The following is a 27514-nucleotide window of genomic DNA, read 5'->3' on the forward strand; positions in this document are numbered from 1 at the left end:
CTAAAGTTACGTATAGTTTCTTAGGGTTTTATAATGTTTAATAAATGTTCCCGGGTAAAAACATCATGAAAGGTTGTGAAAGATTTGTTTTGGCCCCTGAACATGTATAAAACATTACCAAACTATACGAAACTGTATACGCAACTTTAGTGTATACATGTTGAGGGGCCAAGTGGTCTTCATATTATGATCCGAGTTGTCTACTATATTTATCATTGTGTTTTCTCATAGTGACGAATTGAAGAATAATATAAACTGCCCATTTAATTGTATTTTCATGATTATTCCAACGAGGGGCAAAGTTATCATTTGATTCAGGACCTTAAGGTTAGACTAGGTATTACTGGTCGAAGCAGCCCAAAAAAATTAATTTTCATAATCTAAATCAATATAATATTGAAAAATAACACTTTGATGTTTTGCAAAAGTTCATTGTACAAATCATATACTTTGAAAACTTGCTTGATTTATTGTTGTTAATGAGTTATGTACGTTTTACAAAAGTGTTGTTCTTTCAGCACTCTTTACAACATAACTCAAGAACCACATGACCTACAAAAGTATATCTGTGATATTTGAATTCTTCTACACACTCTCTATGAAATGATCAATGCACTTTTTCCCAAAGCTCTCTACCATTCGCAAGATGCTGTGAACTACTAAATCGCAACAGTTTAAAATAGTTGCTAACCTTAAGACCCTTGACAGAGTTCGTACTTACTCCCCATTCCAGAAAAATACAGCACTAATTTTTTGGGATTCAAAAAATATTATCAAATTCTGCCAAATGAAACATAGCCCAATCCTTATCATTCATTTACTACTAACTGGAGATAAAAGAAAAACTTCACTATTTTACTAATATTTTGAAAAAAGAGCCAAATACATGCATTTCGGCATGTTTTTTGACAATCGAGTCACAAAAAACAAAGACTTGGAACAAGTCTAAGCATTCAAAAATGTCGAAATTTTGCTCTAATTTTCAGTTGTTTGTGTTACTTTCATTAAATGATTGGTTATAAGAATGAAACATGTCTTTTCCAAAAATTAGAATGTATAAATTCAAATCAGACTTCGTACAGGTTTTAGACTTGATTGCTACAGTAGGTGAAAAACAACCTAAAAATGCATATTTTCGCCTTATTTGGCCAAATAGTGAAATTTAACTTTTATTGCCGGTATGCTAGTTAGTACTAAATGAATAATTAGGATTGGGCTGTGTTTCATTTGGCAGAAGTTGATAATATTTTAATCTCAAAAACCTGAGTGCAGTATTTTACTGGAATATGGAGTAGAGACTTATGATATTTTTTTATTTGAATTGATGTGTTTAAGAATGAGAATAAAGGTATTGTTTTTAGCCGCTGTCATACATCTGTCGTCTTATATAGCACGTAGCACGGGCATTAATTTAAGTAGAACAATAAGGCGAGGTCGTCATGTTTTAATACATTTATTTTCTTGACTGATCTTACCCCTAATTTCTAACACGATACATACGTTTTAGTTCCAATTTTTCCCACAAATTAATTGGTTGAATATTGAGCTTTGACCTTTATTTTAACTCGGGTCTGAATAACGGATATTGAGCTTTGACCTTTATTTTAACTCGGGTCTGAATAACGGATATTGAGCTTTGACCTTTATTTTAACTCGGTCTGAATAACGGATTAGGATTAGGCCAAGTAAAATAAAAAACATGTTTCACGTCCGGGTTTTTGAAAAAAAGGAGGAAGAGGGGGCTTTTTATTTTTTATTTTTATCGCAAAATCGGTGTAAATACCCATAATTAGAGCTGTTTTAGCATAAACAATAATGCCTGGAAAAAGGAGGCCTCTTTTTATTTGTTGTTTTGAGAGATAGGCCCCCTCTAACTATCACGAAACCTTATAAAAGTGTTTCTTGTATATTAGCAAGGCTATAGAATAATAGAAAGCATCTCTACTTCCTAGACATATTTTTTGAAAAGTTATAACTGAATTTCAAAAAATAAAAATAAAATTGAAGAAACCTCTAAAAAGGAAGCGGGAGGGGACGTGAAACATGTTTATTTTTTTTATTTGGCCTTATGTATTTCATATGGCAATTTAAAACATAATTGAAATCTATTTTGTAGGAGTATAACGTCATAAAAAACTGTTTACATTGTATCAACACGTACACACAGTCAAGTTCACATAAGAAACAAGTCAATGAAGCATATTTATTTATTTGAGAATTCATTACATGTACCAAAAATATACGAATATTAGATCAATAAAATTGGAATACAGTATATACTTTCTAAAAATAAGCAATCGTCACCTTTTTGTCCCGAAAGGAAACAGGTTCTGTTCAAAAAACCCAACAGACCAATTTAGAACCACTTTGAAGAACCTTTAATGGTTCTTTGAAGAACATAAGGAAGAATTTTATAAATCTAATGATATGTACTTAAAGTGTATGTAGCTGTGATGAAAAGCCGGCGTTCAGTTGAAAATTTTGACCTTTCATGTTGAAGATATACATTTTTGCCCCAAAATACCTATTTTTTTAATGTTTTGGGGAAAAACCTATATCCAATATCAAAGGTCACAATTTTCAACTGATCGTCGGCTTTTCATCCCAGCTACATACACTTTAAGTACATATCATTATATTTGCAAAGTTTACTTCGAGGACTGTTAAATATCAATTTTGAATCATTTGCAATAAAATGTGTATTATATCGCGAATATCAAAAAATCTAAATTATTTGATATCAGAAGGACATTCTTCGTATTCAGAATGCAATTCGATGTGCGCTCATGTCCCACAAAAAATCACCGCTAATAAGTGATTTTGGTTTGCTACAATTATTTGGTGAGCATCGGCAATTGCCTTTTCAAAATCACAGAACTATTACAAAATAATTATGGAAAATGTCTCATCAAACAACATGTTTTGATGAGCGGTCGGGTTTAGGCGGGATTTTTGAGATTGATAAAAATTATGATACCAAAATATTCAGAAGATAAACGTTGCCACGAACACAACGTGGTAATTCATTGTTCATACATACATACTCACGATATAACGACGTTTCTGATTGGATTTGCGCCCTTTTTAGCTGGTCATAAATACCGTTTAGCGTTGACTCCAGGCCGTTGACCTCATGAGCCGAGCTGCTTCCTGCAAGTAGGCCTACTCATTTTCTTCCAATTTATGCATGATGCAGTCATGTCTACAGTAGAATTCATCTCGACCTTTGCAGGACTTAACCCCATTAAAAGCTATTAAACCAAGATAACACTCATTGAAACAGCTCAACTGATTAAATCGGATCTTCTCTGGTTGTGCACAAGTGACTGTTTTCATGTGCGATATCACAATAAAGCTGGTATTCATAGCTTCAGTTGGGTAACCGATTACAAAGGAAACGAAAGGAAACAATGTTATGTGTGGCTTTGTTCACGAAATCAGACAATGTCGTGCTTTTTGTAAACCAGCATTCTTGAAAATGAGCAACATAATGATTTTTGACTTAACACGGTTTAGAAATAATTTCTTCATATTTTTGGTGTTATCTGTCGTTTACATGTCCTTCCTAAAACACAAAAGTACGACCTCTCCAAACACCTAAATTAGCTAAAAATTTAGGACATGTTACAAAACTTTATTTTCTAGAACCTATTTAGAATAATTTAAATGTAGCTTTTACCGGTTTTTTTGTTGCATCCTTCAGAAGTGAGCGGTCCGATACCAATATTTTCGGTCAAATCTCCATTCAAATAACACGGGGAGTTGGCTAGCTATGCCTTGCCCTCACTCATATTTTACAAAAGTACGACCATTTCTGAACATCTAACCTAGCTGTAATTTTAGGTCATGTTAGAGAAATATATTTGCTAGAAGTTTTGGAGAATAAATAAAATATTGGCTGGTTATTTTTCACACAGTGATTTTAACTATGCAAGGGTCCATTCTCCCAACATACATCATTTGTAGGGTCACGCGTCAATGGTGAGAGCACTGTGTATTGTGTATAGGAAAACGGACAGTAACTGCAGTATGGAAGGAAAACGGTATGGAAATGTTATTTAAACTTGTAAACCCTTATTATTTTCATCTGTATTGAATTGCTAAGAATGTTGGGTATGTATGAACGGGGTTCGATTCATAGGATTTCGGGCATGATCGCTGTTTATGCAGCGATAAACAGCGATCATGCCCTCAATCCTATGAATGAACCCCTAATTCATAATGTGGCAATCAATTGTTAAACGAATAAAGTGTGAATCTTAGAATGGTTAAGTTTGATTGTTACCGCAACAATGGTTTTGATGCTATTTATTTTAAAAAGAAGTATTTATATAAAGGTGGTATATATTTATGTTATTCAGATAAAAATTTGATAAAATAAAACTACAATAAAACCAACTTATTCTTGTGGCCTATTCAAACATATCTCAAATCTTCCTTGATATATTTGTAAACTGTTTTCAACTGTTCGTGTACAATTCTGTTCCTGTCTTACCTAATGCAATACCGTAAAACTCGATAGTTAGCACATGTGCTTACTATCGAGCGCTTTTTAAGCGGCTTTTAAAACATGCAAACATGCATGTCCATCCACAAAAGTGTAAAAGGTTTTGAGCAAATCGTCAATACGAACAAGTGAACCTGCAAATATGTGTATCAACCCCATTAGCTCACTTGAAAAAGCGCCGGATTTAGGTGCAATTTCATGTTTTCAAAAGCGCTCGATAGTAAGCACATATGCTAACTATCGACTTTTTACGGTATCTGCATTCTGATATATACTCAAACAAACTTTTCTGCTTTTGAGAATGATGAGTTACACTTTGATCAGCTCGTAATCGGCGGGCCTTATAGCATCGCGGATTAATATCTACAGCCCTACAATGTATTTTTATTTCGAGAATTGTCTTGTGACATCTTACCAGAAGCATCTCAAATTATTCATTCTTAGTCCAATACCCCGGTCCAATACGTTGTTTATTTTCTTTAAGAAGCACAATAGAGACCACCAGACGGGTCAACTATGACTCTTTAAATGTGCGTCTACTTTTCGGCGTAGTGATAAAAGCCTAACAATTCCCACCAATTACGAGCTGATCAAACTGTACAAATTATCGCCCTTTTTTTAAAAAATATAATGGTAACTTTCTTAGACCCACCTTTCGGGGCTAGACAATCTTACGGCTATATAAAAAGAACATACTAAAGCAATAATTTACATTAATTTCAAATTTATACATTTAGCAAATTGTACGCTAATAAAAATGTTTGACCACGCACACTCTTAGAAAAAAGGTTCCAAGAACTTAAAAAAGGTTCTTAAGCTGCTTGCTGTGTATAATGTAAAACCTTAAATAGTTCTACAAAGAGCTAAAAAGGTTCTTCAAAGGCCAGAAAGAACCATACACGATAAATGATCATGTAAATTCCAGAAAAAATATTTTGGAGTTCTTGCAATTTCCTAAAACCCTTAGAACCGATTTTTCTAAGAGTGGTGAAAATAACGTTATAAACCAGTATTATTCACTGTCCGTTGAAAAGGCTGGTTGTGTGTCAGTATCCATCCAGCTCAACGTTGAATATTGTATGCACACCGATGTGTGGGGTGCAGGGTAAGGCCTACGTCTGGCCCAACCCCAAAGATCCACGGTTCGCTATAGGTATGTGGGACGGGGTGGATGTTTGTGTCTATGCAGTGGTCTAATGAAACATGTCTCAAATCTTGCTTAACGGTGTTCTATAGATGAGTTGACTTCTGACGTCAATGCCTGGCAGTGTGCGCACGCATCATCACAATTTCCTTTATTTTTTGCCTGGCAGTATGCGCGCGCATCATATTTTGTTTAGGGCTCGTGTTTTTAAAACTCCCGCCACATCACAATGAGGCTATTGAACATGAACAGTGCACAGTGCAGTGGTTACATGGGGTTCACTCAAGCATATCGATATACCAGTCCCTTGCCTTTGTTGATAAACATTGAGGTCAACTACCAAACTTGCTCCTGACCTGTTATCGGTTAGTGATAGTACCAATTGTTTCGTATCGACTCTTTTGTTTTCGGCAGTTGTGTAGAAGACCTGTTTCCTGTAGGAAGACAAGCAAAGAATATGATTATGAATACAAGAGCGTCTTCTATAAACCATATACTCTAAGAAATAAAGGTTCTAGATAGAGCCTTTTTGTCCTCTCATGAGAACCCTCCCTCTTGAACCTCTAAAAAATGTTCTTTAATTTTGGAGAAACCTTAAAGGTTCTCTAAAGAACCGAAACGGTTCTGTAACACATTTTTGTGGCCATTTTCGATGGTTTTTGAACCATTTTTTGGTTCTTTAGAGAACCTTTAAGGGTTCTCCTGAGAGGACAACTGTAGAACCTTTTTAGAACCATTATTTATTAGTGTGTACATCCAACAACCACACAGATTCACCACCGGCGGACATAATGACATACAATATTATACGTGCTCATGTCAGCATGCCACATACACAAACTTGCACACCCCTCTGCAAACGCCCCCCCTATAATACGCACCCTCATACACCCCATAATGTATACCTTTGCTAATATGATGTGTTTTACTCGGGATTTCCAATGAATATTATTTTCAATTGTGCCAGTACAGTGCGTTTTCCTGAGCCGGGATTTACAAAGAATATCATTCTTTTCCATTGTGCCGGGATTTCCAAAGAATATTACAACTTCAATATTGCCTTTTTTTTAAGTGTGCTAGTATAGTGCGTTTTCCTGACCCGGGATTTCCAAAGGATATTGCTATTGGTGCTAGTATTCACTACTTGCAAGGTTCTGTCATTATGTACTATGTGCAAGGAGAGCCCCGAACTGACATTACATGAAAGGAATAATTACATAACTTTACACACAATGTAATATGACTGGTTCGATTCTCATTCGTGTGTGCTGCCAGTTCGAGGCTCCCCTCGCACATTGTGCATAATGGCGGAACCATGCAAGTAGTGAATAGTACGTTTTCCTGACCTGGGATTTCCAAAGAATATTGCTATTTTCAAGTGTGCTAGTATAGTACGTTTTTCTGACCTGGGATTTCCAAGAATATTGCTATTTTCAAGTGTGCCAGTATAGTGCGTTTTCCTGACCTGGGATTTCCAAAGAATATTGCTATTTTCAAGTGTGCTAGTATCGTCTTCCTGACCCTGGACTTAAGAATATTGCTATTTTCAAGTGTGCCAGTATAGTGCGTATTCCTGACCCAGGATTACCAAAGAATATTGCTATTTTCAAGTGTGCCAGTATAGTACGTTTTCCTGACCCGGGATTTCCAAGAATATTGCTATTTTCAAGTGTGCTAGCATAGCACGTTTTCCTGACCTGATGGGATTTCCAAGAATATTGTTTTTTTCAAGTGTGCTAGTATAGTACGTTTTGCTGACCTGGGATTTTCAAGAATATTGCTATTTTCAAATGTGCTAGTATAGTACATTTTCCTGACCCAGGATTACCAAAGAATATTGCTATTTTCAAGTGTGCTAGATATAGTGTGTTTTCCTGACCTGGGATTTCCAAGAATATTGATATTTTCAAGTGTGCCAGTATAGTGCGTTTTCCTGACCTGGGATTCCAAAGAATATTGCTATTTTCGAGTGTGCTAGTATAGTGTGTTTTTCCTGACCCGGGATTTCCAAGAATATTGCTATTTTCAAGTGTGCTAGTATAGTACGTTTTCCTGACCTGGGATTCCAAAGAATATTGCTATTTTCAAGTGTGCTAGTATAGTGCGTTTTCCTGACCTGGGATTGTCAAGAATATTACTATTTTCAAGTGTGCTAGTATAGTACGTTTTGCTGACCTGGGATTTTCAAGAATATTGCTATTTTCAAATGTGCTAGTACAGTACATTTTCCTGACCCAGGATTACCAAATAATATTGCTATTTTCAAGTGTGCTAGTATAGTACGTTTTTCCTGAATTGGAATTTCCAAGAATATTGCTATTTTCAAGTGTGCTAGTATAGTACGTTTTTCCTGACCTGAGATTTCCTAGAATATTGCTATTTTCAAGTGTGCTAGTATAGTGCGTTTTCCTGACCTGGGATTTCCAAAGAATATTGCTATTTTCAAGTGTGCTAGTACCGGTATAGTGCGTTTTCCTGACCCGGGATTTCATAGAATATTGCTATTTTCAAGTGTGCTAGTATAGTACGTTTTCCTGACCCGGGATTTCCAAGAATATTGCTATTTTCAAGTGTGCTAGTATAGTGCGTTTTTCTGACCTGGGATTTCCAAGAATATTGCTATTTTCAAGTGTGCCAGTAGGCCTATAGTGCGTTTTCCTGACCTTGGACTTCCTAAGAATTTTGCCATTTTCAAGTGTGCTAGTATAGTGTGTTTTTCCTGACCCGGGATTTCCAAAGAATATTGCTATTTTCAAGTGTGCTAGTACCGGTATAGTGCGTTTTCCTGACCCGGGATTTCCAAGAAATTGCTATTTTCAAGTGTGCTAGTATAGTACATTTTCCTGACCCAGGATTACCAAATAATATTGCTATTTTCAAGTGTGCTAGTATAGTACGTTTTTCCTGACTTGGAATTTCCAAGAATATTGCTATTTTCAAGTGTGCTAGTATAGTACGTTTTTCCTGACCTGAGATTTCCTAGAATATTGCTATTTTCAAGTGTGCTAGTATAGTACGTTTTTCCTGACTTGGAATTTCCAAGAATATTGCTATTTTCAAGTGTGCTAGTATAGTACGTTTTCCTGACCTGGGATTTCCAAAGAATATTGCTATTTTCAAGTGTGCTAGTATAGTACGTTTTCCTGACATGGGATTTCCTAGAATATTGCTATTTTCAAGTGTGCTAGTATAGTACGTTTTCCTGACCCTGGACTTCCTAAGAATATTGCTATTTTCAAGTGTGCTAGTAAAGTGTGTGTTTCCTGACCCGGGATTTCCAAAGAATATTACTACTTTCAATTGTGCCGATACAGTGCGTTTTTTATCCGATCCACCCCCTCCGTCCCTGAAAATCCCTTTGCCCTTCATTTCCCCTCCCCCGCAAAATATTCTGTGCCGACGTCGATCTAAAGGAAGAACTTACCCTATTTACGACGAGAAATAATATTCCGTATACCATACAAATAACAGCAAACCCATAGAACGTAACTACAGCACCGTTAGACCTGACCATAAGCCCGGCACACACACTGCCTATAACATTGCCTAGGCCGCTGTAAGCGCCAGAGATAATCCCTTGCATAGTGGCGAGGTACTCTCGGCAGACCGCCCCGGTGAGGTAGGTAGTGATGGGATTCCAGGTGAGGGCAAACGCAGCACCTATATGAATAAGATCAAGAGAACTTCAGTTTGTTTGGTGAATTTTTGAGTTTGATGCCATACTGATGATCCCAGGGGAAAAATCATTTATAAGCATTTATAAGCATCGTGTGCAGTGCTTTTTGGAAGCTGGAACATCTGTGGAACGCAAATCAAACGCAGCACCTATATGAATAAGATCAAGAGAACTTCAGTTTGTTTGGTGAATTTTTGAGTTTGATGCCATACTGATGATCCCAGGGGAAAATCATTTATAAGCATTTATAAGCATCGTGTGCAGTGCTTTTTGGAAGCTGGAACATCTGTGGAACGCAAATCAAACGCAGCACCTATATGAATAAGAAGAAGAGAACTTCAGTTTGTTTGGTGAATTTTTGAGTTTGATGCCATACTGATGATCCCAGGGGAAAAATCATTTATAAGCATTTATAAGCATCGTGTGCAGTGCTTTTTGGAAGCTGGAACATCTGTGGAACGCAAATCAAACGCAGCACCTATATGAATAAGATCAAGAGAACTTCAGTTTGTTTGGTGAGTTTTTGAGTTTGATGCCATACTGATGATCCCAGGGGAAAAATCATTTATAAGCATTTATAAGCATCGTGTGCAGTGCTTTTTGGAAGCTGGAACATCTGTGGAACGCAAATCAAACGCAGCACCTATATGAATAAGATCAAGAGAACTTCAGTTTGTTTGGTGAGTTTTTGAGTTTGATGCCATACTGATGATCCCAGGGGAAAATCATTTATAAGCATTTATAAGCATCGTGTGCAGTGCTTTTTGGAAGCTGGAACATCTGTGGAACGCAAATCAAACGCAGCACCTATATGAATAAGAAGAAGAGAACTTCAGTTTGTTTGGTGAATTTTTGAGTTTGATGCCATACTGATGATCCCAGGGGAAAAATCATTTATAAGCATTTATAAGCATCGTGTGCAGTGCTTTTTGGAAGCTGGAACATCTGTGGAACGCAAATCAAACGCAGCACCTATATGAATAAGATCAAGAGAACTTCAGTTTGTTTGGTGAGTTTTTGAGTTTGATGCCATACTGATGATCCCAGGGGAAAAATCATTTATAAGCATTTATAAGCATGTGCAGTGCTTTTTGGAAGCTGGAACATCTGTGGAACGCAAATCAAACGCAGCACCTATATGAATAAGATCAAGAGAACTTCAGTTTGTTTGGTGAGTTTTTGAGTTTGATGCCATACTGATGGTCCCAGGGGAAAAATCATTTATAAGCATTTACAAGCATCGTGCGCAGTGCTTTTCGGAAGCTGGAACATCTGTGGAACGCAAATCAAACGCAGCACCTATATGAATAAGATCAAGAGAACTTCACTTTGTTTGGTGAATTTTTGAGTTTGATGCCATACTGATGATCCCAGGGGAAAAATCATTTATAAGCATTTATAAGCATCGTGTGCAGTGCTTTTTGGAAGCTGGAACATCTGTGGAGAAATCCCCAATTATCCATCTCTGCAACAGTGAAATTAATCCACACTAAACTGCGTAGCCATTCTCCTATGTGATTGTGGATCTGAGTGTCTTTATGACATGAAGGGAAAACTCATCGCTTTTGTTACCCCCTCTTTCACGATTATGCTAAATATTAAACGGAGAGGTCACGTCTCAAATACATGCAGCAGAATTATAACCAACCAACACTGAGCCTCTAATTCACTGCGTAAAGAATCGCCAACAGAGATTCCTGGGGCACATTCTTAGTCGTCCACCAGCCGAAGAGGAGCCTGCTAGAAGATAATGCTCTCTACCAACCCAGCAAAAGAAGACCGGGACGTCCACGCCCCTATTATATAACCTACATTCAAAGTATGCTAAGGTGATGAATGAAAGTATTTTAAGGGGGTCGATCTTTTGTGCGTAATTATAGAGGGCCAGGGGATTCACTCTATCATTAAAAAAAGTCAATTTAAAAGTCAAAGAGCCCTATAGGAATAAAAACTGCAGTGTAATTCACGCCAGATACAATTTCTTTATACCACAAAAATTAATTTTTGTAATCGATCAAAAAACAAACGTTTTATATCAATTTTAAATTTGGCCTGAATCCGTAAATATGGTACCTCTCGCCCTTTTTTAGGTCAAGGCTATTTTTACCATTATGCAGCGAACCATTGTTGAAGCTATTTCACATACATTTACAAAACATTCTAAAGAAAGAATGAGGACATATAGTGTTGAAATATCTTTTGTTGATTTCGAATGATAATGTCATGAAGTCAAATTTTAAGGTCAAATTCCTAAAACCAAACCAAAACATTGCGACGCAGATAATTCCCAACTTACGCAATTTCATCATCACATCAGTGTCTTTATTATTTGTTTAAAACCTTTCCCAAACGTTCGTGCTATTTATGCATAAAACGGCTGATCTATCTTTACAAAACGCGTCTTTTTTTAGTAAACGAAAGGCTAAAGATGGCATTATGAGATTTATCTTTTAACATTATACTCATCCGCTCAACTGCCACGGTGGCCGAGTGGTAAAGCGCTAGACGCGTAATCGAAGGAAGTTTAGAATCGCTGGTTCGAATCCCAACGAAGCCTGTGGAAACTTTTTTTTTCTTCAAAATTCATGATCGCATTCCGAAATGAGTCACTTGTCGGTAAATCATGTATCGTATCCTTAAGGTCTTTTTGAAGCAGAATAGAGAGCCGCACTTGCCATCAATGTACGTACAGGACGATGAGAGACGAAACATGACCAGGCCACATATGAGGCTGATTTGATACGGTGCAACTTTATTTTCCCTCCCGATTTCCCTCGAAAGTATTTTTCCAGAGCGCGCACGGTATCCCTCCCCTGCCTAACCGCTATTCGCCGTCGAAGTGATGACGTAACAGGAATAATTACCATAGCATATATGAATACAATTTTTGAATAGATCACCCTGCACTACAACGTTCACGCGGTATACATTAGTATCTTTGAAAAGAGCGGTATACATGTATTCAATCTATGATTGCAGACATACACATGTGACGAGTACAACGTGCTTGTAGTACATGGCGATGATTCAAAAATTGTATTCATCTATTATTAAGGTAGTAATCCGATTAATACATAACTTCGACAGCGAATAGCGATAAAAAAAAATACTAGTTTGCGTCTGACGTCTCCTTGTCAATCAAACTCAGAAACAATACAATTTGTCGTGATGATTGACATTTCTGAATGCAGCGGTAAACAGCGTGTGCCCTATGGTTAAATTTGCACCTTCAAGCATAAAGTTTTAAAATCAATATTCTTCATGTTTTTGTAGAAAACTATAAACTTACCGTGAAATATTTCGATGATCACCACCCAATGTGGTTTTTCCATCAAAGCATAACCAACAAATATAAAGCAATAGAGCCATATGCCCATGAGTACCAAACATGCGTGACCTTTTGACCTTGTGAATATCGGGAGGTAGAATGATATAGCAACTTCAGATATGCCGAATGATAACAAGGCAAAAATGTAGAATATGTTGCTTGCACCTGTGAAGATAGAAATTAGCAAAATCATTTCTTTTTTCTTCATTAAAAATAAAGCCTAACATAAAGGCTCTAACTGTGTGGACTGCTTAAAGCACAAAATGGTTATTACTAAAGGCTATAGAACCTGGCTGGAGTAAATTTGCCCAAAAATGTTGTTGCTCGAAACTTTTGAAAGAACATTGTGGCTTTTGTGTACAGTTGTGTAAACTTACTGAACATTTTCCTCAGGACTGTTGTTGATAAATAAGTAAAGAGATTTCATACTTCTAGTCCAATAAAACAGTACTCACTGTGGACGTTTCGAAGTCTTGCAGACTTCTTTTCCAACACTGATGTTGTTGTGATGATCTTTTGATGATGATATTGCCCCTCGTCCCTGTTCATGATGTTGTCTTGCTTCCTGATCTGAATTGCCTCCTGAACAGGGACGAGGGGCAATACAATCTTACTCACGCATTTGACGATCTTCTTGGTAAACCAACTGGCAACCGCGTTGCTAAGCAACCTGTAACATCAGCGGTGAACAGAAGATCATCACAACAACATCAGTGTTGAATAAAAAATCCCTTTAAAAAGGGATGCGTCTGGTCCAGAGAGAAGATTGGGTGCGTTGTGGGCATGGAAACAGACTTGAAGAATCAGGAATCAAATACTAGTAGGGCCTATAATATGTACTCTCATGGCGTTTTATTAGTCGACATATAAAAATAATTGTAGTTAGTGGTAATTAAATATAAAAATGATAAGAAAGTTTTGATATCTTTTCAATTATAGTGGTATTAGAGATATAAGATGCACTTGAGTTATGTCTGAACAATTATTAAAAAAAGACTTAAGTGAATGTGCAAATTGTATTTGTCTAACTGATTGTATACTGTTTGAATAGTTTAGTAGGCCTAAACTGTTTGAATAGTAATATAGCAGCGACAGGTGTTTTCTCTAATTTGATAGATACTTTTGACACCATTGACCCCATATGACCTTTGACCAAGGATGACCTCTGATTGATGACCTCTGACCTTGGATGACAATTAATTAATTCATTCATTCGTTAATTAATTAATTAATTAATTAATTAATTAATTAATTAATTAATTAATTAATTAATTAATTAATTTTTTAATTTATCAGTTTTCAGTTAAAACTGAAAACTCTTTCTGTCACCATTTATTAAGTTATTAAGGGTTAACATATTTTTAAACCAATCCCTGTCACAAAATATGGCCACAAAAATTGTTGTGTACTTGAGGGCAACACAACAATATATTTTTTGGCCTAGTTTCATATCGCCAGATGGAGAAAGTTCACTGACATCGACCTAGGCCATGTAACGCATGCTGCCGTCTCTGTCTCAGACACTGTATGTATATCTTCAGCTGAGTTATAACAGATAACTTCTAGAATGTGTCACTGGAACTCACTGGGGATTTAGTTCAGACACTATATCAGCGTCAGGTCCCGTGGGACCAGACGCGAAAAGAAGTCTGCAAGACTTCGAAACGTCCACAGTGAGTACTGTTTTATTGGACTAGAAGTATGAAATCTCTTCACTTAGTTGTGTAAACTGTCATAAGTACAGGAAAGTGTTGATAATAACGTCGACTTTCCTGATTACGGGGATCCACAAACTTAATTCGGCAAACCAGAAATGAATTATGTGATATTTTTTAAGTTGGCGATGTGTACATTGTGTGTGTTGTGTGGGGATGGGGTGGGTTTGGGGTATGTCTCTCGCTAGAAAACGGTGGTATGTCGGTACACGTTTATCATGCAATGTGTCTGTGCTTGCATTAACCTGTCAGCGAACCAGATACACTGCAATATTCTAGGAAATCCCAGGTCAGGAAAACGTACTATACTAGCACACTTGAAAATAGCAATATTTTGGGTATTTTATTTTCAATTTAATGTTTTTTACCCAACACATGGTTTGTTTATACATGTAGAACCATCGTTGGATAACCGTTATAACAGGTGCAACAAAAAGTAACCCACTTACCTAAGTTTTCAAGGTGCCACAGGAGAAATGTGTTTATACATCCGTTACAGATTGCTAACATAAATGCGGTAAATAAGACGGTGCCATATTTGATGGTTAGTAATACATCCAGTACTTCGCGGAAGTGATAGCTGTGACCACTACTTTCGTACTGAAAATAATATAGAAATGTCATATGATTAAAACTGATTTTACATTTAGGGAAACTAAATTGTTCTTTATGCCAGATAGGCATTTGCACGATAAAACTGCATTATAGTGACCATGATGACGAGGGATCATGACTATCTAGCAGTGGCGGCGGAAGCAGCATTAACATTTAGGTAGCAGATTTTGGACCGGATTTACTGGCGCGCCAAAAATTGTTTATTTTAGCCCAAAATGAAGGATAATTTTTGCTATTTGCTGGACCAGAGCAATTTTACCATCTTTTGGCTCAAAACATATGGTGTTTCTCGGGATAAAGTGACAGTTACACAGGCAGTGGCGGCGCCAGGAATTTTTTTTTCGGGGGGCATTAGGGGGCAAAGTGAATTTCAGGGGGCAAAATCAACAAAGTTTGCGCAAAATTACCGTAAAAAGTGGAAATTTTCGTAATTTTGGGTTTTTCTGGGGGAAACAGGGGGGCAAGAGTTCTGACTGGGGGGCATTTGCCCCCCATGCCCCCCGTGGCGCCGCCACTGTTATAACACAGGACAATGTTTGTCAATTTATTCTCGGTAGATGCAGCATTTTTGTTAAGTGTTTCTTTTCTTAGGATTTGTAGGGGGAACCGTCCTTCCTAAAAAATAGGACGTTTTCGATTTCCACGGCGGATGGTTCTGCGACGGTAAAACACCAAACGTTACCGTTGTCGCCACGACGGTTGTCAGACTCTTCGCATGTTGTAGAATTTGGACGACGACGTATTACAACGTCGACGACGCACTACAACGTTTGGTGTTTTACCGTCGCAGAACCATCCGTCGTGGAAAACGGAAACTCCCTATTATACCGTACTCGGCGAATCTATCATTCGGTTTTACCGTACCATACAATATAAACTGAGCTCAAAAAGAAACTTATAATTTTTTACAACGCGTGAATCACAAGGTCATATCTTAAAACACTGTCAATCAAAATGAACCAAAATTACACCTTAATACTCTACTCAAAACACATGTCAGTAACCAAGCAGTTGTCCAACTGACACAACAGCAAAATGCACTGTCATGGGACAGCTTCCTGGACTTCCTCCACTTTCACAGCCCAACATTTGGCACCCAGCACAAAAAATCTGTGAGAATGCACACAAGATCATTGCACAGATGATAAAACGGTGCTGCTTTCTGCTTTTCATACACTTTTTCATGAAACAGGGCTGGGCTGTGAATGTATTCCAGGAAGCTGTTCCATGTTAGTGCATTTTGCTGTTGTGTCAGTTGGATAACTGCGTGGTTACTGACATGTGTTAAGAGTAGAGTATTGAAGTAAACCTGTGTGTAATTTTGGTAGAATTTGGTAGACAGGATTTCAAGATATGACCTTGTGAAAAATTATAAGTTTCTTTTTGAGCTCAGTTTATTTAACCATTGTCCATATCATTAGGGAGTTGTCGACTTCCACGACGGATGGTTCTGCGACGGTAAAACACCAAACGTTGTCGTCGTCGACTTTGTAATGCGTCGCCGTCTAAATTCTATAACACACGAAGAGTTTGACAACCGTTGTAGCGACGACGACAACGTTTGGTGTTTTTATCGTCGCAGAACCATCCGTCGTGTAAATCGAAAACTCCCTAATACTTAAAGCCGAGTAAACCTTCTGTTGACTAAAAGCAGTCCCAAGAAACATCATGATGTTTCTTGGGACTGCTTTTAGTCAACAGAAGGTTTACTGCAGTTCTAGAATGCCTTGCCAACTATTATTAAATTATAAAATTTTATTTTTATTTTTTGGCTTACTTAAAAGTTATCGTTGTATGATTATTTTCTATATCATTTTATCGCGTGTATGTTTAGTATTATTTCTGATGAAGATATATGAAGAATTAAAAAAAAAAAAACCTACCTTAAAATTAATAGAACAAACTATAGCAACCGCACAGGCCATTACACCAGCAAAAATGACAAAGGCGACTTTGTAGTCGGTAAATTTGACGTCAATCCCGCAAATAGTTATTATCGCGGTAGAGAAGGCAAGAATACACAGTATGATGATAGAGCTGCAAATATCATAATAATAATAACAACAAAATTAAATATTTTGGACAAATAAGGCCTACTACTAATTAATTTTGGTTACTAGAAGTTGACATGTTCTTTCAATTGATTTCGTGCTGAAAATTTTGACTTTCATCGCTTGGAGGGGCGCAGAATCAATGTTGAATTAGTCAATTTGGCGCCCCCACCTAAGGGTGGCGCCCGGGGCACGTTTCCCTTCCCCTAGTTACGCCACTGACATGTATGAGCCTCGGGGTAGCTTTTCCTAATGGCGTTCCAAAAAATACTTGCCTCCCCTCCCGTTTGGCCTGCCAAAATTCGCCCAGGCCCTATCTTTGTCCCGCCTTCTTCCTCCCCCGCACATGCCAAATATTCGGGATCCCAATTTGCAATGGTCTTGATATTAAATGGGCCTATATTGCGAGCGCATCGAGCAGCAAAAAATGCATATCTAAGCATTTTCGTACCTTTTTCCTAAGCCTTAAGGGATCCAAAATGAGCGTTTATTGCGTTTCGACAGTATTTTTTGTGGGACATGAGAGCACCTCAGACCTATCGAATTGCATTCTGAATACGAAGCATGTCTTTCTGATATCAAATAATTTTCATTTTTTGAAAATCACAATATAATACAAATTTTATGACAAATTATAAAAATTTGATATTTTTCAAATTTTGATATATAACAGTCCTCGAAGTAAATTATATAAATCTAATGATATATTCTTAAAGTGTATGTAGCAGGGAGGAAAAGCCGACGGTCAATTGAAAATTTTGACCTTTCATATTGAAGATATGGATTTTTTCCCAAAAAGACCTAATTTTTTTGCTGTTTTGGAAAAAAAATCCATATCTTCAATACGAAAAGTCAACATTTTCAATTGATCGTCGGCTTTTCATCCCACCTACATACACTTTAAGTATAAATCATCAGATTTATAAAGTTTACTTCAAGTACTGTTAAATATCAAAAATATCAATTTTAATGATTTGCCATAAAATGTGTATTAAATTGCGAATTTCAAAAATCAAAATTATTTGATATCAGAATGACATTCTTCATATTCAGAATGCAATTCGATATGTCTGATGTGCTCTAATGTCCCAAAATAAATACTATCCAAACGTTCATACCCCAGCCCTTAAAGGCGTCCCATGAATGTGTGCCAATAATTGCTTGCCCCTCCCCCTCGGCTTGCCAAAAATGTTACCCATTGCACTGCCCCTTGAGCCATATTGTACGATTTCCGTCAACTTTGAATTTTGTCATGCTTTGCTCAAAATGCTGAAATAATAATTATTATAATAACTGTCAGGAAAGGTTTCTATCTATTTTAGGCCGTGTAAAATTAATATTTTGGTTCTCGTCCCCTCCCTCCTCAATTTCTGGGATTTGTCAGATTTTTTTTGATTTTTTAGATTTTTCAATTTTTTAGACTTTGGAATGATTTATGAAATCTTCATACATATAAATAAGTTTATTAGAGAACAAGCTTCACTTCCAAGTCTTTTTGTGGTACTCTAGGGGGTTTATCCCTCAGAATCTCACATTTGAAAAAAAAAAAAAGGGCCCCATCGATTCCTCGATCACTGTTGGAAAAAAAAAAAAAAACTGACAAAGCTAATTTTACATTGGAAAAAAAAAAACACCTCCCTCCTCATCAATTCATGAAAATCCTCTGGACGAGAACCAAAACATTAATTTTATACGGCCTTAAGCCGAAATAACAAAGTAAAGCGAAAGAAGCCACATTGGCTATTTGGCTGTTTAAGGTGGTATACTACACCCTTGATAAATTTGTGACTATTTTTGCATTTTGATCTTACTATAACGCCGGTCGTGCGGGGCTCACAACTGGGTTACGGGAATTAATTGCAAAGTACAATTAAGTAGACAAAAATACACGCAAGTATTTTTACGTTAAAACTCAAAGCTCCTTTTAATGTTGTAACTCTTAAGTTTCGGCACGCAGGCCTATGCAGTACGTTTTCTCTAAGTATTACTGATATACTATGATATCTCGATGCTGATATTCACCTGAATATCATGAATCGGTAAGGCTATCGAGAGCTACTCTCTCGGTTAAGACCAACGGTCTGAATCCAGTCTAGGATGTGACTGACTCTTCTTGAGTTTGGGACCTCTATTTATCTGATTTTGGAGGCTGCCACGTCAGCAGAAATGTTGGTTACGAAACCATTACTCAGCAGAAATTAGGGTTATGAAATTTGATGACGTAGCTGATAAATTAAATACGTCCAAAACAATTTAATACATCTTCATAATTAATATTCACCTGTCATTTAGGGGAGAACTTGTTTACCAAATCGTGAATATTCGTCCTTCACAACAAGTTATATAAATTCATGAATAGACCGATTCCTGATATCACCCGTAGATTATCTTGTTAAATTGTATGAACCATTAACACACATTAACATGGCTTATCCGTTTGAATTGCCCTAAATCGGGTTACTATCGTTGCTCTATTATTATGAACACGGAAACTCTGGTAGAAAATATGTACCTATTATTAGGTGTTTTTAACCAAAATTGTAAACATCTATTTCCGTGAGAAAATCCATGATCTAAATGAAAATAACTTGGGACTGAAGAATTTGTTGGCCTAATTTGTTTTGTGATAAATTATGATAAATTTAACGAACTGGCAATGAACTTCCCGTTACATTACAAATACAACAAATTTGGATTATTCCATTTTAACTTAGATTAAAGTTGAGAAATGTGTAGTACCCAAATGCTGTAAAGAGCACTATAATATTCATTTTTATTTGTTTTTGTTGTTGTTTTTCTTACTTACAATATAACGTAGCCGACAACTCCAAAAGCCCGTTGCCACGCGTAGCCTTCGCGTTGTACACCTCGCCCAAGACTATCCAATGTGGCCACATCAACGAAACTAATGCTCGGAGCCTGCAAAGTAGAAATATCGATCAATATTTTCTTATTTATAACAAAATTCCATCAAAATTCCGGCATTGCAACAAAATTACCAGAACATTTCATACCCAGCTATATTCATAGTCAGAGGGTGGGAATATAAAATAAAAATTTCGAGGGCAGAGAAAGTGGGGAAAGGACTCCTTGCCGGGGGGGGGGGGTTCTCCCTAAGAAATAGTGTAGGGATGTTCAAAGGTTTTGAGGTGCATTTTCATCGTTTTTGGTATACCAATGGGGTGGTTTTGAAGTTGTTTCGGGTACATTAATGACCCCTTATTTATTAATGACCCCTTATAAATATTGATGATATAATGATGGGTCACCATTTCAATTAAAATGGTATATAGATGGGTTGGTTAACTGATACAAGCGAGGTATAATAGTGATCGGGTGTTTTTTTGCACTACGCAGGTATAGAGATGGTCAACATTCTGAAGTCTACTTTTAGCACCCCGTACAAATATTTTCCAAGAGCCCCCCCGGGCTCCTTGCCCCTTTTCTTTTCCTTTGCCTTCCCGATTTTCATTTTCATTTTTTGTCATGCAGGGGGCACTTTTCATTTCATATTTTGTCACGGGGCACTTTGCCTCCCCCTTCCATCGCTGGCTACACTACTGACACAACACACACAAAGCAAGGAATAGATCATTACAAAATTGAATAAATAAAATAAATTGGGTTGCATTGCCACCACAATATTTCTTATGTACGGTTCTGCATAATATATTTGAATTTAATGAACCCAATAATTATTATGACGTGATTTACCACCAAAGTGACTGGCCCGTAAAATTACCTATTATCATTAAAACTGGGTTGTTTACCATATCAAACGAGGCGAAAACTTTACATTGCTGTAATATTGCTATCACAATAGTGACTTTGCCTTTTATATAATTCAGGACAGTAGGTTTATACTTGTCATGTTTGTTACAAAGGGTACATGTACCAGGGTTTTTTTTACTTTAATAACTTTCCACTTTACTTATATATCGTCGAACTTTAATTACGTAATTGGTAACATTTAGTAGGCCTATACGTAATTCAGGGCAGTGTCTTGGATTGCTAGAACAAGAAGTTATTCTTTTAATTATGTTTGACTTGCATATAACGTACGTTACGAAATAAGTTACACCAGTAGGCCTAAGGGATGTCTCTAAACAACCCGATAGTTTAAGGGTAGACGAGGTATTGTTGGTCGAAGCAACCTAAAAATCGATTTTCATTATCTAGATCAATATATTATTGAAAAATAACACCTTGATGTTTTGCAAAAGTTCATTCTACAAATCGTTTACTTTGCAAACTTACTTAATTTATTGTTGTTAATGAGTTATGTACGTTTTACAAAAGTGTTGTTGTTTAAGCCCTCTTTACAACGTAACTCAAGAACAGCAGCACCTATAAAAGTATATCTGTGATATTTTAATTCTTTTACACACTCGCTATGAATTGAGCAATGCAGTTTTTGCCAAAGCTCACTACCATTCGTAAGATGCTGTGAACTACCAAATCACAACAGTTTAAAATAATTAATAACCTTAATGATGTCTTTCGTCAGAAGGTTAACGCTAACCCCTCCCCATCACGTAAAGTGTGAAACGTTGAAAATCCAACCTGAAAGATCAACTCTGACCGATACTTTAGTAGTTTTTTATCAAACGTATAATCGGACTTTTTGACACCCCTCCGAAGGACTTTCGTTTACAGGACATCATCGAACTTTAGGTTTGTTCCTTAAGCGTTCTCAAATTTTCAATGTTGAGTTGTGTTATACGCCCTTGATAAATTTTTTCATGAAGAGATCCAGAATATTGTATACACTGCAAATGTTCCCGAACACGTGACGCCTCTCAGACGCGTCCGAGGTGTTCATAATTGTCTCTTTAGAATACTAGTGTATTTGAAAATATGATAAGCCTTGCACATTAGTGTTCTTTTAGTATATTGTAGAACACATAGTATTGATCAGACGTGTCACAAATGTTCTGAATGATTATATTGAATACTGGTGTTCAAAAATGGAACGCATGAGCAGATAGAGGCGTTGGAGAGATGCGACGTGTCAGCGAGAAATACACGGTGCTCCTTTGAAGGAGGGATATAAGTAACAACAACAACAACAACAACAATGGCGATGCAACGTGCAAACGCTTCCGGGAAACGCTATAACAAACTGTCTTTTCCAAGACAAATGGGATGATAGTGAGAGTAAATTCGAAGGATTTAGAGAAGAATGAAATTCAGGGCAACTTTGGGAGCGACTCGAGCATATCTGTTGACAGCGATGAACAAGCATAGGAGAGACACAAGCGGGTGACTATGGCCGAGCGATTTTAATCGCATTAAAATGCGTTGCGCTGTCAGCCGGGAGATACGATCGGCGAGGGTTCGAACCTTGGGCTTGCCTTAGGTGAAAACTCTCTGATTTCATCGGAATTCTTCGGAACACCGCCATTATCTTGTTTATACTACCATGCATTTGTTTATTGTCGAGTAATGAGATTTTGAAAATGTATAAATAAAGGTTGAACACCAGCATTCTGAAAATCAATGTTTGAACACGTGTCATGTGTTAAAAAACCGTTACATTTCTTTCATGTGTCCGAGGTGTTCATAGATAGTAATTTTGAACACCAGAGTTTAAAGGATTAGAACATGTTACACTAGTGTTCTGAGGTAATAACACCTGTGTTCTATACATTAACACTAGTGTTCTCTAAATAAGTTGAACACGTGTCATGTGTTAAAAAACCGTTACATTAATGAACGCGTTCCATGTGTTCTGGCCAATTTACAGTGTAGGCCTACTATTGCTATTATTATCGAATATTCCAGAACATTTTTGATAAAATATCGTCTTTTTACACCTATAAATCCAATACGGTACTTGTAGGGAGTGTTTGTAACAACTCTCTTCAATTACAATGGGCATGTTGGGCTATTCCGTTTAAAATCCATACACCCCCTATGGAAGACATGACCTTAACCACCCACACAGGGAGTGTATATTTTAAATGGAATCATGCACCCATTCAGGTCACCCCCATTTGAAATTCACACCCCCTGTATAAGGGATTAAGGTCGTCACGACTTCCACAGGGGGTGTATGGATTTCAACTGATATAGTCCACTATATTATATTTCTACCCTTTTAGAATACTAGCAGTCACCCGTCTTTCGCGGTCACCATCTTTCGCGGTCACTGTCTTTTGCGGTACTGATATTTTATATAACTTTTTTTAATGTTCTATTTAATGTGATTAGTGAGATTTAGAATTCCAATTGAGAAGGTCAGGTACAATTTCAATGTTTGAGTTATTTATTTTATTTTACCATGGGGTGCATCCCATTTAGAAAGTTAGGGTGCATCCCATTTTTAAAGTTGTGGTGCAATTTCACCGGATGCAGCGCAATTTGAAGTGCAGTCTCAGAACAATCAAAATAAATTTACAATTTTGTAGGACACTTATGTTGCACCCCATTTTGAAAGTTGTGGTGCAATTTCACCTGATGCAGCGCAATTTGAAGTGCAGTCTCAGAACAATCAAAATAAATTTACAATTTTGTAGGACACTTACGTTCAACATAGGGCTAAATATTTTGCACAGACACAGATTTATACCTGTCAGCTACTCCTGTATGAGTGACCCAATATCAGACAAATCCTCTCCAACCGAGGGTCTGAGCCCGGGGTCTGAGGAAGGTTTATAATAAATTATTGTACAGTCCCTTAGTTGAATAAATGTAGGCATTCAAGACATCCAAATGCTTAGCCTTACCAGAATTGCACCTGCATTGCTGAAAATCACCCGGAAATCACCCATTTTTTTTTCTTAACCATCTGTTCCTATTGGTCGCAGGATTTGTTGCTGCATGGCAAAAATAAAGTTTATTCCAAAGCCTATATCATATATAGTTTACCGTGCTCGGTAAACCAATACATCATTTCATTTTACACATACAATGGTTACTAGACCTATAGTTCGAAAAGAGCTTCGAAAGTTAAAAGTTCACCTCTATTTAGCCTATTTCCTTTTATTCCACGCACAAACAGCTCCATTCAGCATGTAAATTGTGTTCAGATCGAAACGTGTATACTTATTTTTGTGTATATTTGTGTAGGTGTAATTTGAAAGCATGTTGGTATGTAAAAATGCAAAGATTATATTGTTAGAATCACTCAAGTTTTAAAAACCCAATGCAGTTCCATGCACATGCATGATAATACGGGCAGGTCCAAACTATTTCACAATCCAAAATAAAAATTTTAGGGGCTGTGCAATAATAATATGCACCCCGGGATGGTGAATTCTTAAAATGGTCTTGTCAAAAATCGCATGCCCCCTCCCCTCCTTTTGACATATAGCATTTGTATTATATCACGAATTTCACAAAATCAAAATTATTTGATATCAAAAGACCATTCCTCGTATACAGAGTGCTGGTGTGTCTGATCACATCATCTGTTGTGCTCTAGTCTCAGGCCCCACAAAGAATACTGTGCAAAGGTGGGTGACCGACCCCTTAAAATATTTGAAACAAAATGACTATCAACTGCTCAAACACATGTATTGATCAAATGAAGTCAATGTACTAATCCTTGGTAGTAAGCCTACTCAGAGATGATCACGTAATATTAACTGCTAATCTGGATTATGTAGTGTAATTATGCTGATTACGGGACAAAATAAGCTGGTAACTAGCAGGGTTGTTAATTTTTTTAATTTATTTTTTTATTTAAATCGGATTTTTAAAATATTTAAATCGATTTTTTTGATTTTTTTTATTCCAAGAACTGCTTTAACCCCATGATAAAGTCAAAAGAGTACCAGTGGAATGCTAGTCATATGCACAATCCTACCAGGTATTTACAAAATCGGCGTGATTTAAGTCAAACAACCCTGGTAACTAGCCGAGCGATGAAAGAAAAATTGATGCGAAAACCTATAAGGATTTCTTAATATCATTATCGTTTCAGTTCTATGAACATTTTAAATCTGTGAAGAAATTAAATATATTGCATAGTTCCGCACTTTAGAAGGGTACAAAATTCCCGTGTTTCCCTCTGTAAAATGTTATTTTCACTCAAGCACGAATCACATGTTTTTATTTAAATCAACCTCATATTTACTATAAAAAAAAGAATAAAAACAGCGACACTCAACACGCGATATTCAAAATTCCCGAGCTCCGACTGTCTAGGGCAATGACGTCATGGTTGTTTGTGCTCAATTGTTGTCAGCCTTCATTGTATTACTGGAACGTCATTGCACCAGACAATTTCGAAGCCCGGGAATTTTGAATATCGCATGTTGAAAGACTGGTTGTTTTTATTCGTTTTTATGGTCAATATGAGTTTGTTTTGAATAAAACCATGTGATTCGTGCTAGATAATTACTTTTCTAACATATAAGACATAATGTTGTGATTGCCGGAGATTTCCTTTATTGTGTTCAGCTTAGCCTACAAACTTACGATCGCACACATTGTTCCTAGTGGGAAAAAGATAACACGTTCTGCTGTGTCAAAGTGACTCATCTGTCAAAAGTTTAGAAAAAATAACAAAAAAATACACAAAACCTAGAACGATTCAAGGTCAAAATTTTGACTAGAACCGGCCGTGTGAAAGCTTTAGCGTGTTGGTATTATATAATTTTTCTCGAAGTAAAGTATTCAAACTTCGTCCTTTACCATGTTTATAAATAAATCATTACGTTTCACTACCTGGAGAGAATTGATCAAAAATTGAATTCTCTCTGAGGTTCGTATCTCTTAATGAGTTGACCAGACCACAAGGATGTTATTATAGTTAGAGGCAGTATATAACACAAAATGAGTTACATAAAAGTGACCTTGTGTGGTATTTAGTTCCCAGGAAGTGAGTTTTGCCTAAAGCAATTTGTGGTTAAATGTTGACCCCTCACTACAAGAGATATTACCGTCGATTTGTTGAAAAAGGAAGTGAGACATGATCAAATCTCTCCAGGTAACAAAACGTAATGTAAATTATACCCTTTTATAATTACCTGCATCATGTCGGCAAAGGCAGCAAGAATAAATGCAGAAATAAAGGCATTTCTTAGACTAATACTGTTGAACAACCAGCTTCCGTCCTGCGCCATCCTCCTTGTAACATCACTATCTTCATCATCACCAACCAGTACATCGCCGTCCCACACTCCCATAATTGTTCTTTGCGCTCTATCCTTCACGCCTGTTTTTGTCCTGTTTAAATCACTTGACAGCGCTGGAATGACCTTTGAACTATTAGTCTCATATTTACAATCGTTTATCAATTTGGCAGTGATATTTGGCAATATAACTTTCTGTAGAAATAAGTGTCTTGTTAATGTATCTGGAGCTGGCGTATCAACTGCAAGAGCTTTGCAATCAAGATAAACATTTACATTTTCACTGTGAAGAATTGTCTCCAATCTTTCAATGGCTGTATCACAGTCTGCTATTGTAGGGGGAGGTACAACCGCAACTAGAAGAGCAAATAATACCCATAATGTAGAGCACAATATGGCACTGACCCTTCTCATATGATACTTATCCGCAAACCACCCAACAAGGGGAGTAACAACACTACTTAAAGCAGGTCGAATTCCGCATACCATGCCCAGCTGAGCGGCATCTAACCCCAGTTGTTTCGAGTAAAGTGTAAAATAGGGCAAAGTACCGGCAACGCTACCATGAACTAAAAAATTGAGTAGTTTATAAGGAGCCATATCCTCATCCATATGTACTAAGTCCTCCATCGCGTCTGATATTGTAGAACCCCGCTTAAGTCGCGGTTTTGAGCGGGGACGGTCCGTTTCTCCAAATACGGATTCGTCACTTTGCGAGTCTTCCATATCTTCTATGGCACGACTATACGCTTGTAACATGCGTACGCGTCGGGATTTGGTCGTGTTATCTACGTACTCATCATCGGGTTCATCGCTGGTGCTGGTGTTAGATGTGACAGGCTCGGCCATCATTGTGTGTTTGTGAATAATTGTTACTGGGAAGAAAATGGGTTATATTATGTTACACTGAACAATTCCTCCAATTAATGTTAATTGTTGATGATGTCATTTTTATTATAGATGAATATTAAGTTCACCTTCATCAGTAAAACCTGCAGGATAACATCTCGGCCATCATTGTGTGTTTGTGAATAATTGTTACTGGGAAGAAAATGGGTTATATTATGTTACACTGAACAATTCCTCCAATTAATGTTAATTGTTGATGATGTCATTTTTATTATAGATGAATATTAAGTTCACCTTCATCAGTAAAACCTGCAGGATAACATGTCCAATATTAATCTTCATTGAATTCTTATCAACATCAATGCTCATGAATACTGAAGTTCTTGTTCGTAGGCACTCACTCTATAGAATTAGAATTTTCAAGTGCGTTCCACGATTTTGTCCAACACTTACTCTTCTATTAATAGCAATCCCTGCGTGAGATCTTCTTGAGGAAAATCAACAGACTGTATCTTGAACATGAAAATCAGCATATTGGATCTTGAACAT

General features: G+C 36.9%; 1 protein-coding gene across 1 annotated transcript; it reads right to left on the reverse strand.

Annotated features, from left to right (window-relative positions):
* Window positions 1-4231: 4231 nt before the first annotated feature.
* On the reverse strand, window positions 4232-27070 carry LOC140138766 (major facilitator superfamily domain-containing protein 6-like). Its single transcript, XM_072160532.1, has 7 exons — window positions 26012-27070; window positions 19843-19955; window positions 16869-17022; window positions 14820-14970; window positions 12617-12820; window positions 9076-9311; window positions 4232-6085 (listed from the first exon to the last, which is right to left on the reverse strand). The coding sequence occupies exons 1-7, from the start codon at window positions 26966-26968 to the stop codon at window positions 6011-6013; spliced, it is 1890 nt and encodes a 629-aa protein (XP_072016633.1). The 5' UTR covers window positions 26969-27070; the 3' UTR covers window positions 4232-6010.
* Between the last annotated feature and the right edge of the window lie 444 nt (window positions 27071-27514).

This window comes from Amphiura filiformis, chromosome 18 (genome assembly GCF_039555335.1).
Source record: "Amphiura filiformis chromosome 18, Afil_fr2py, whole genome shotgun sequence".
Classification (NCBI taxonomy): domain Eukaryota; kingdom Metazoa; phylum Echinodermata; class Ophiuroidea; order Amphilepidida; family Amphiuridae; genus Amphiura; species Amphiura filiformis.

Coding starts and splice junctions, on each gene's coding strand:
- LOC140138766 (XM_072160532.1), bottom strand. CDS start 26,968: ATGATGGCCGAGCCTGTCACATCTAACACCAGCACCAGCGATGAACCC. Junction 19,956..26,011: donor CCTTTGCCGACATGATGCAG/GTAATTATAAAA, acceptor TCTACTTTGCAG/GCTCCGAGCATTAGTTTCGT. Junction 12,821..14,819: donor GTGGCACCTTGAAAACTTAG/GTAAGTGGGTTA, acceptor CTATCTTCACAG/GTGCAAGCAACATATTCTAC.